Below are 11,988 nucleotides of genomic sequence, written 5' to 3'. Positions count from 1 at the left end.
TGACTCACCAATGGGGGTAGACACCAAATAGGGCTCTAATAACATTTCAGGTAAAACATCAAATCTATTAGCAAGGAATGAAGTAACAAAAGATAAATTTGCACCCGGATCTAATAGTGCATACACATCAAAAGAAAAGACCTTTAACATACCGGTAATGACATTGGGTGCATCCTCAACCTCTTGTCTCCTATGCAAGGCATAAAAGCGGTTGGTGCATTGGACACCTCCTTGGACTTGTTGACCATGAGCAATTTGGCCTTGAGTTCTACCACCACCATCTCTACAATCCTTAGCATGGTGTCCCAGATTGCCACACTTAAAGCATGCATTGGAGCCTGCTAAGCATTTCCCTTTGTGAGTCCTTCCACACTTCTTGCAAGCGGAGAAAGTTTGAGTAGCAACATTCTCTCTTGGAACCATTGGTTTACCACTCTTGTCTTTGTTGAACCTTAGAGGAGGATTATTGGTGGAACCTTATCCCACAAATCGTTGCCCATCTTGGCCTTTGCCATTGTTACCATAATCGGACCTTTGAGGGTTAAACCTCCACCATCCATTCTAGCCTTTTTGAACCCCCTTGATCTCTCCCTAAGCTTCTCATCTTTAATTTGTTCTGCGTAAGTCATTAACCGAGAGATGTCCATCTCCTTGACCAACATGGACATTTTGCACTCCTTGGACACCAAGCTTGAGACACCGGAAATAAACTTGCTCATCCTAGCTCTTGGGTTGGAGACTATGAAGGGACCATACTTGGACAACTTAGTGAATTTGAGAGCATACTCTCTCACGCTCATACTCCCTTGATGGAGGTTGATGAAATCTTGGATTTTGGCCTCCCTTAGCTCTAATGGGAAGAAGCGGTCTAGGAAGGCACCTTTGAACTCTTCCCATCCTATCAGCCATATTTTTTTATCCCTCTCAACAACCCATTGTTCGTACCACACTCGAGATACACCTTTGAGTTGATAGGCCACTAGCTCGGACTTCTCATTTAGTGTCACACCCATGATAGCCACAATTCGATACACCTCATTAATGAACTCTATAGGGTCCTCATCTAGTTTAGAACCATCGAACTCGAGCGGATTCATCCTTTAGAAATACCGAATCCTAGAGGCTGAATTTTGCATTTAGGAAGGAGAAACACCTAGATTCCCTTGGTTGGCTATGACTTGAGCTAACAAAGTAATAACACTGTGAAACTCGACATGGGTTACCCCATTCTCATGATGTTGGGCATTGGGAACCGGAGGAGTTTGGTTCTCATCATCAACCCTTGCTCTTCGAGGTGCTCTTCCACGAGTCATTATCTAGATAACACGAAATGGGTCATTAGTTAAAGGAAAGCTTAGGACACTCTAAGGCACGACATGAATTTGAAAGAAGTGAAAATTTTCCTAAACGCATCATAGTCTCCTCTTCATAATTGTGGTGCACTTCACAACCATGAACAAGACCCTATTCGATGCGGTATGTTGGACTCTAAGGACCATTCAAAACCTCGGGCTCTGATACCAAGTTTATCACGACCCAAGCCTAAGACCTAGACGTGACATGGAGAATGAGGAACCCAAAAGTACCTCAAACAAGCCTCTTAACATTCTTTTAGCATTTCATAGGTAATGATGATAAATAAACAAGCGGAAATCATAATAGTAAATCTTCAACTTACATATGTCCAATAATACCTTATTAGATTTAACGGGGCTAAGACAAGACCCTAGCTCACCCTCAATCATAATAGAAGAAATGCCATAGTAAAATATCTTAACATATCATACGCTAAAAAGATAAAGGAGTATTGTTCTTGGAACATAAGAACTCACCAAAAGTAGTCTTCAACGAAATCTCGACTAGCCATATGAAGGAGAACGAGGAGGAGCACTGGTCCCTACATGGTGATATCATGTAGGCAAAAGAGTATGCGTTAGTACTTTGAATGTACTAAGTATGTAAGGATGCATGAACATTGAGGAAACATTAAAATATTTATGTAATATGGAACATAATATAATGCATGCATAATAAATCATATAGATATCCTTTAAAATATTCATTTTGTGGGAAAATAACCATAACCAATATTTAAGACCATGAGAGCTATTACATGGAATCCAACATAACCCTCTACGTTGGCCGGGGAGACTACTTTCCAGGTAGAACTCCGTCAACTTTATTCATTTCTTTAACTTTAACTTTAAGGGCTTTCATGAATCTATTAGCCTAAGCCTACAAGGTCTCCTATGTTGGCACATAGTTAATGAGACAAGGGGTTGCTACTAGGATTTCCTTACCGAATCTCACATCAATGACTCATTCGGTGCTAGGTCAATCCCACGGAATAGTTTAATATTTCAAAATAATCATAGCATATAGCTTGAGAATTCAAATATCATATTCGGTAAAATAGCTCATTAAAACATTTGGTAATTCAAATATGCAAGAACTGTTCTTATTGCATAAAGAATTCATCATTCATATCATTTCATCATTCTTTCATTTTATTAGACTCCCTTTTGATCATAGACATTGCTTACATAAATATTCATTTGGAGTCAAGGCATTCAAGTCAAACTTTTTTGAAAACATAGTAAAACTAGGTGGGTTCAAATCACTTCAACTTACAAACATGTATGTAAATAAATATACATAAATACTTTGAAATCCATTAATTAAAAATCATACTTTAAACAACCCACCATGAATTTCAAGAACCTTTAAATAGATAAATAAAGGAATTACTTGCAAACCATCAATTCACACATATGAAATTATGTTGCATCAAAATAGACCAATAATCATTAGTTTAACCATGATTCATGCTATTAAGTAAAAATAAGAATTTCCATAAGAAAGTATTACTTGAAATCAAGAGACTTAATTGAAAGAGTTTTTGGACTACATGGGTGGAAGAACCCATGGATAAACACCCACATAACTTAGAGTAAAGCTTAAAGAAAATAAAATAATGTATCATATAATCAAAATAATTTAGACATGAGAGTGGAAGGAATACTCTCATTGAAGCCTTACATACCTGGAATCTGAAGCTTTAGTCGGAACCGAAGGACTTAATGAACACTCTTGAGTCCTAACTTTTCTCCCCGCTGGAACGTTTTGTGTACTACCCGGAGTATATGAATTACCGGAATAGTATTTCTTCACTACTAAGAACTAAAACTATATTTGAGAATGAGTAAAGAAGTGTATAGAGAGAAGAGTTGCTTGAAAAAGCTTGATGAATAAAATGAGGAAATAAGGTAGGTATTTATAGGTGTGGAGGAGAGACCTAACAATAAATAAAAAAATTATAAAGAAAAAAATCTGAAAATTTAATGGAAAATTGTGATGTCATGGGTGATGTTAAATGGAGGACAATTGATGTCATGAGTGATGTCAAATGTATCTAGATGTTTCCATGGTAGGTGAGGTGAGTTCTTTTTAACAGAATACTCTTTTTTTAGAGCTGCATTTGAATAAGATAAATTCCTTATTAAGATTTAGTGTCTTCATAAGAATTGTAGATATGGAAGTCTAGTTTCATATCGTTCAAGAATCAATCAATTTGGATAATCCTACAATGAGATATGATTTTTCTTATATAAACACTCTATTCCATCATAGCATCCTGTCTTACAACAATTAATTTATTTGACCTACTTAACCTTTGAAACTTAAATTATAGTCTAACAAAAATTGTAGGTAATGATATTGTGGTTACTCAGAAATTTGAATCACCCAATTTGGACAATCCTATGAAAAGTTATGCCCAAAATACAGAGGCTGTATCATTTTTAGGCAAGAATTGAAACATCGTATACAACGTTTTTAGGGGATGTTACACATACAAATATCGTGTTTCTCTTTTTTGTCGAGGAACCGACTGCGGGTTACTATTATCCCATCTCTTTCTTTTCTTTTCTTTTCTTTTCTTTATAAAATAATTATCTACTAAAAGTGAAAAATCCTACTAACTTATTTTAATAATAAAGTGGTAAATATTATTAAATAAATTAACAATTTAGCCCATCAACTAAATTAATTATCTAAACCACCCATCAATTAATTAACCGTAGCTATCGAATAGTCCAAAATTTCCAATTTAAATTTACGGAAAGGGGTATTTTATGATAGAGATAGGACTCGTTCTCAAAATGATCTAACGGGTCATTACATGATATCTAAGAACTGTACAATTCTGCTAGTTCACATTTATTATTGATAAAATCTAAGTATTTAAAGTAGTTAGTAGATTCTCATATCTCCTCCCCGTTCTCAATTTTTCAATAATAGTTATTGAGTTGAATCTCAACATCAAATTATAAAAGAACTCTAGTATACTTTCTGTGAAGTTCGACTTTAACCTAGTTGGGTCACTGTATTTTACAATATGATGCTTTAATCCCATAAAAAATAGTGTAGTTTGAGTGGCATCAGTTCAACCTTGATTACTTTAAAAGACAAAGGACGGGGGACCAATTCAAGTAGTCCAAATTAAATAAAAATCAAGATGATAAGAAATTGATCTTAATTATGAAATTCATTCTACAATTTACCAACTCAAGCTTATAATTAATATTTGTGCAATCACTTATCTAATTTACTCTTGAAAAACGATACAGAACAATATATCATTTGTTATGTTAAACAAAATAATAATGGTCTTAAATCTTGGAGTAAATATTTGGAGGATTTGACCCTAGATAAAATTTCCCTGTTGGAAGATGTTGTGGAGGTAGCAAAGCCAGTCTTACTCCTATCTCAGCTGCGTCTTGTGCCGTGTACTTCCCCTTGCCACCAGTCATAGAAGTCTGTGTGAATCCAGGACAATAACAATTCACACTTATACCCTTTCCATTATAATTTCTAGCCAAGACTTTAGAATATGCATTCAATGCAAGTTTTGATACAGCATAGTCAGTCCATAATTTTGGCCAACCTTTGCTTTTCCATGTCCCATTTTTCACATTTTCTACAAATAACTTCACTAATCCTTCGATTTGTTTTTCTGATAGGTTTTCGTCATCCAATAACATATTTTTTAACTCTTCATTTCTCAGCTTCTGCAATATGAAACAAGTAATGTTGTCAGTATTTTAATAATTTATTCCTAAATTAGATGAAATGTCAGTTTCAAGTATGATTAACTAGACCATATAATTTAAAGTGGACGCAAAGAAGCAATAGTAAGTAGTATATCAAAAAAAAATATATCATATAAAAATAAAATAAACATAAGTAGGCAATAATTTAAAATAAATTACACAATCATAGCAACATGCATTAACTAGTTATCATTTCTCGATAATTAATTATTGATATATCAAATAAAAATTCCTAGAATTTAGCTGATGAGAATTAACCCCAAAATGAAGTCGCTTTAATTTTTTAGAAAATATTGTCTATTTTTCATAACTGATCCCTTCAATTCTTTTTAATCTTTTCGTTTTTTAATGTCTTTCTTTCTTATTTTCTTTTTATACATGCAAAATTCGTTTTTTTTTTTGTTCTCTTCTTTGGAATTCAAATTTGGATATTAACATATTGTTTTGATATGCTTCAACTTTGATTTTTGATACTTAAATTTTATTTTATTATAATATTAGTGGTATACATAGAGTATAATGCACATCTAAAAATGATATGTATTATATATTGTGTTTATTTATGTGTATTTATAACGTATATGCACAATTCACATCATTATGATCATCATCATTATAAGGAAAAGAATTATTTATTGTATAGGACCGTCAGTTAGAAAATAATTTCATATTTAGTGGAGAGAATGATGATGAAAGAGTAAAAAGATATTTAGTACGAGTAATTATCGGTTGTGATTTGACATAATGTTATGTTTGTAATAAAATTTTATGTTTATAATATTCAAAAAGTCATTTATTTCTTATATATAAGTCCTAATAAGTGGTATACTAGGTGAATAATATAAAAGTCCTAATATGGATTGAATTCACAGAGAGACTTGAATCATTTCTAAATTGTATTGGAGAATCAGAAGGTTGTCACTTACTCTTATAAATACAACATATCAAAAAAAAATTGGAGTTCAATCTCACCGAGAGATATAGGCTTTACAGTGAAAAGAATTTTACCCAAAGAGTTTTTTACGCTAAAATACTTGTGTTGATTTATATATTCCCCAATACTTTACTTTCTTGTGTAGTTTTTGAATGAACCTAGTTCTTTCATATTGTTGGTCACAACCAAAATAACATCTTCAGATGTATATTACTGGAGTACTGACATACATAAAAAATTCAGACACACATGACAAAAATTTCAACTAATTTTTGCATGCACTTCAATAAAAATATATGAAGTTAATTTTGGCAAGTCAGGTAAAACTTCTATGAAAACAAAAAAAAAAATGAATTTTGACCTTGTTTAATCCACAACTTAAGTTAAAAATGTTTGAAGTTAATCTTAACAAATCATATCAAACTTCACGCAAAATGTATGATGCTTAGCCTTCACAAGGTCACACATCAAGCAAATTTATTTCAAATCAGGGGCAAATTTTCAATTTTAATAACATACTTTTAAAGTTTTTTTCAAAGCGGATAATCTTGCAAAATAATTTAAAAGCACGCACAAGTTAAATAACAACCCAAAATAAACATTTGTGCACTTAGCTGGTAAAAAAACTCGAAAATAAACTTCAAAGAAAACTTACACTAAGAAGGCCAAGTCTGGAGCTAATATTAAGAATTCGAGTGACCGTGGAAGAGCAACGAAACGTGGGCCAGAGTTCCTCTATGAGTCGTTTGGGACCATAAAAATTTGTGCATATTACTGCCTCAGCATGCTCCACCGAGTTCTCGTGGATATCGTTGAATGATACAGCTGCATTATTTACCTAAAATATTTAATACGTCAAAAGTCCATATAACATCAAGAAATTTCACACTATATATCTAAGTGAGATTATTTATTATAATATGCTTTTATCTTGAATTATTGAGACATTGCACATTGAACATTCACTTCCTATATATCTTCCTCACCAAAAAGAGGGATGGATGAGAGCACTAGCAGAAGTTGCAAGGCAAAGTCCTCAATGAGATTTAGGTTTCACATTCATTGTTTTCAGAAAATTATAACTGATTTTTCTTAAACATGGGTACATTTTAGTTTAGTTATTTCAGTAATATTTGGCATTTGTTTATTCCCTAGGTTATCGGGTGCATGGACTGTTCAATTAGCCTATACCAACAATCATAATGGTCAAAGATTTTTCATTGTATCAAGATAATGTTAAAACTATCCACAAATCAACCAGGAGATGAGATTTGACATTACTTGGAGATATATGATATTTTAAATTACTAACAGAATATCAAAATAAAAATTAACAGATGGGTGAAATTTATTTTTCTCCTCCAACTTTGCTTTTAAAATCTCCCTAATTATAAACATTCTTCTCCTTTTATCTCAATTAAACATTTTAAATACCTATTAAACCTTCAAATTATCAACCTTTATCTCCTTTTATTCTTATATCATATGATATTCTACTACTTTTTAATTTATATTATGGACTTACCTATAAAATAAATTAAATCTAATTATGAAGTAAAAAAGTTAAAATAGTTTATGAATTACGAGCATATATAATAGCGAAATAGTAAAAAAATTAAGTACAATAAAAAATTTAATTAGAATAATTTGTTCATATCAGTATTCCGATATTAACAATCGAAACTCAAAAACGTATTTATACAATTGAGAAAGAAAGAGAATGCAACCTTTTAAATATATATTTAATGCATGTAATATAGATTTTTAAAAAAATTACAAATAGAGGTATTTTTATAACAAATTCCTTAATGATTCTTTGTTATACTTTATATGAATTTTAGATTATTATTTATAATGACAATCAAAACTCTAAAAGCTATATACACATTTGGAAATAAAAAGCGAAAAAGATAGTGCTAGATCTTTTTTTTAAAATCGATAAAATGAAAGGAATATTCGGCTTGAGTGTTGGGCTCAAAGTGTGGAGTTTGTTTTATGAAAATTACCTAAATACACTCTTTTATTTATCATATTTTTCATTACTTTCATTCATTTCAAAAAATTTCAAAAATTCCTTCTTTCTATTAGGATACATTAATTCAATAATATAGATACATTAATTCTGATTCATAAATTATCTCTATGTTCAATGTACATGCTTTAAATGTTATCTGCTGATATATAAAACTCTAATTAATGTATTTGAATTACTGAATTAATGTATTCAAATTACTATGTTCTTAAAGAATTTTTGTAAATTGAAAAAAAGGGTAGGGAAAAATGATAATTTGTCTTTTACACTATGTGATTTATGTAAGTTTCCCTTTTTTGATGTATAACTTACATAAATCTCATAGTGTTAAGAGTCAATTACATTCCATCCCTATTATTTTTTAAATTACAAAAATTCCTTGTATTTTGAGAAACTCGGATACATAAGTCATCTTTCCTGATACATAGTGATGCATTTAATGTTGTTGCGGTAAAAAAGAAAATTAACGGAACATCTGTTAATTGAATATTTTGTTACTTTTAAAAAGGAAAAAAGTAAATAAAAAAAGTATAAATTATGGAAAACTTTATTGACAATGAAATTCATTTCCTGGCAAATTGAAACATACTAGTATAATTCAAAATTCTTCTTCCCATTCTTCCAAAAAAACTCTTAATTTTTGTCTCTAAATTGTCAATAAATTGTACTGATACAACATGAATCTGTCGATCTTGTTGAGAAATTTCGAAATCTGAAAAAGTGAATTGAGGTATGAATGATACAAAAGTGATGGAATTGTTGTTGGTCAAAATACAGGAGTTGGTGGCGGCTCCGGTAAGGGCTTGGAGTCAAGATCCATGGATGGGGCCATTGTTGAAAGTGAAAAAAGTTACGGGAGTTGGTATAGAGCAAAAAAGAATGAGTAGAAGGATTTCGTCATCACATTTTTTTGCTTTCAACAAATCAGATTGTTGATTTTTTGTTTTCGATTTTTTGTTGTTCATCTTTTTGTGATACATATAGGTTCATATTTTAAATGTACTTAGTTATTTTTCTTTCTTAAATTAATGTATCATGTCTTCGTTTCAATATTATGATACATTATATTTTTATCATGTATAATATACTGTGTTCAAATATTAGTTTTGATATATAACCTTAAATTTATTAAAACACAAATTAGTATGTATCATGTTCATGGTTATTTATTTGATACATAATTATTATAAATTTTGTTATTTTTTACTACTAGATACATACACCTTAACTTATTCAACTAGAAGGTTATGTATCTGTAGACATTATCAAACAAAATTGTTGATATATAAACATTAGTGTTTTTATAACAATATCAGTTTGTATCATATTCACAATTATGTATATGACACAACATTAATAGAACAACTGTTTGATTTTTTTTATTTTTTGTTGTTAATCATTTTTTGATACATATGAGTTCTGGGCATGATACATAAATTTGAATTTATAATAAATTTATCTGATGCATAACGATTACTAGTAATGTATCTATCTCAAATATAACATCTCATGGGCAACAATTACCTATTTAATGTATCTAGTAGAAATATTGTACTTAACAATTCAAACAAGATACGTAAATAGTGATGTAACATGATAAATCTATCCATCGCGAAAATACAATTCAAATGTAATGTATTATAATGTTGAAACGAAGACATTATACATTAATTTAAGAAACAAAAATAATTAGATACATTAAAAATGTGAACCTATATGAATCACAAAAAGATGAACAACAAAAATCGACCTTCATCCATATGTATCAGGATTTTTTTAAGATGAAAAAACTAAAAAGAAAAACTGAAGTAATGAAAAGAAATCTACCTCTTGATTAACTTGAAATCGTTAATTGGAAAAAAAATATTTGAAATTGAAAAATAGATTAATGGATGTAACTGTGAGAGATTTGTGGAGTGAAAAAAAAAAAAGAAAATCATGGGTATGATAGTTTGAATTGATGTATCCAGAAAAGGGGATGATGGGAGCAAAAGAGAGATTTTAAATATTTTTTAAAACGGTAGAGAAAATAAAAAAATATGGTAAAAAGGAATGTGTAGTTAAGTAATTTTTTCTTCTTTTATTTTAATAAAATGGGTTGATGGCCCAGTCTTTAATTAAAAAAAAGGAATATTCAGCTTGTTCTTTACTTACTCATTTGCTTTTATTTGTTCACTATTTCAAAAATAGATTTTTATTTTTTACTTGTCACTTTAAATATATTAAGAAAAGACAATTATTTTTTCTCATGTTTAACACTAACATTAATTACTTGTTCCCAAATCATTTTTAGAATATAATACTCTATTAGATATTAATTAATAGAAATAATGTAGTAAAATAATTAATGTCACTCATTGTTTTCTTAGTGGGTATGTCAAGTACAAATATAACAAGTGAATGTCAACAGAGGGAGTAATTTATAATAACATATAGCGTAACCTTAGTTATATGGAAAGGAGCTAAAGATAAATAAACATCATAAATAATATAAAAATATATATCTATGAAAGATAATATGTTTTAAAATTTACCAAAATACGTAAAATAGTAAATGAGAATGAAAATAAGAAGATAAAATCAACATTAAACCTAACTGGAAATGATAAAAGGAAAGAAGAATGTTGTGACCTCACGAAACCTTAGAACAGGTGTTAATATATGGTTCAACTGCTTTCTCTTTTGACATTATTCTACTAGCTACACAAAATTTGATTTTTAAATATTTTCAAATTCCCAAAAATTGGTTCAAACTAGTTTTTTAGATTTTCATTAACAAAAAATAAAAAAAAATCAAAATAAAATGCAAGTACAAATACAATTTTTTAAGATTTCAAATTTCAAATTTCTACTTCATAATCTATGACTAACCCTGAGCTCAACATTCAATTTTTCTACAATACATATATATAGAGTACTCCATTGTTGAATGACAAAGAAAAGGACAAAATGAGAGCAATGGTATACCATATTTTAAACTACTTAGTACTTACTTAAAATTCATATGGTAACTTAATTAATTATATATTGATACGAATATAGAGTCGCCTTTGTTAGAAAGCGATTTACCTTTCACGTGGGATTTTTCCAATGCAAATTCAAAATTAATTCGGCTCCAATACGGTTACCACTAACCAGGTGGAAACCCAAAAAAAAAAGATATATTGCCACAGGAAGATCTATAAAACCAAAAAATTAAAGATAATGGAGGAAGCTTACCAATATATCTAAGGCAGTGAAATTGTTGGTGAACCATGAAGTAAATTCTTTAATGGATGAAATATCTGAAACATCAAGCTGGTGATAATAGAGATGCAGCCCTAATTTCTTTAGAGACTCAGCTGCCTCCATTCCTCTTGCATTATCTCTAGCAGTTAATATGACTGTCAATCCCAACTCTGCCATTCTTTTTACAAAGGCAAAACCTATGCCCTTGTTTGCACCTGTCACTATTGCCACTGTCTCTTTCGACCACCATCTACATTAATTAATTAAAATCATACATACATACATTTGCCAAAAGCAGATCTAAATTAATTGGACAACAAACAATACTACAACAAAAACAGTTTTTAGCAGCAATAAATATGCACATTAACAATTAACAAAAGATGCTAAAGCCTTCACCAATATTACTAAATTGTCATTAGATTCAATACCGCTATAGGCTTTAGCGGAGAGTGTTAAAATGTAATCGTCACTAGTAATAGCCTCTAATATATATATATATATATATATATATATATATATATGTTAATTACCGCTAATAAAAAATTATTTTTGATGTAGTGAAACAATATTGTTATAAGTAATTACCTGGTTTTGGGGAGGGAGAAAGATGAAGAAGAGAGTTGTGATTCATGTCTTGATGCCATTGAGTTAGGTGAAGAGACTAGCTAATTATATATATA

At 30.1% G+C, this 11,988-nt stretch overlaps 1 protein-coding gene across 1 annotated transcript; it reads right to left on the bottom strand.

The window, feature by feature from the left end:
* Positions 1 to 4,562: 4,562 nt before the first annotated feature.
* LOC129870972 ((+)-neomenthol dehydrogenase) lies at positions 4,563 to 11,988 on the bottom strand. Its single transcript, XM_055945840.1, has 4 exons — positions 11,894 to 11,988; positions 11,297 to 11,555; positions 6,701 to 6,883; positions 4,563 to 5,069 (listed from the first exon to the last, which is right to left on the bottom strand). Exons 1-4 carry the CDS (start codon positions 11,950 to 11,952, stop codon positions 4,671 to 4,673), a joined length of 900 nt encoding a protein of 299 aa, XP_055801815.1. The 5' UTR covers positions 11,953 to 11,988; the 3' UTR covers positions 4,563 to 4,670.

The sequence above is a fragment of the Solanum dulcamara genome, chromosome 10 (genome assembly GCF_947179165.1).
Source record: "Solanum dulcamara chromosome 10, daSolDulc1.2, whole genome shotgun sequence".
Taxonomy (NCBI): Eukaryota; Viridiplantae; Streptophyta; class Magnoliopsida; order Solanales; family Solanaceae; genus Solanum; species Solanum dulcamara.
Note: the sequence above shows the minus strand (reverse complement) of the source record. Positions and strands in the feature narration are given on the sequence as shown.

Coding starts and splice junctions, on each gene's coding strand:
- LOC129870972 (XM_055945840.1), bottom strand. CDS start 11,952: ATGGCATCAAGACATGAATCACAACTCTCTTCTTCATCTTTCTCCCTC. Junction 11,556..11,893: donor TTCTCCCTCCCCAAAACCAG/GTAATTACTTAT, acceptor TAATTAATGTAG/ATGGTGGTCGAAAGAGACAG. Junction 6,884..11,296: donor TCACTGCCTTAGATATATTG/GTAAGCTTCCTC, acceptor TAAATATTTTAG/GTAAATAATGCAGCTGTATC.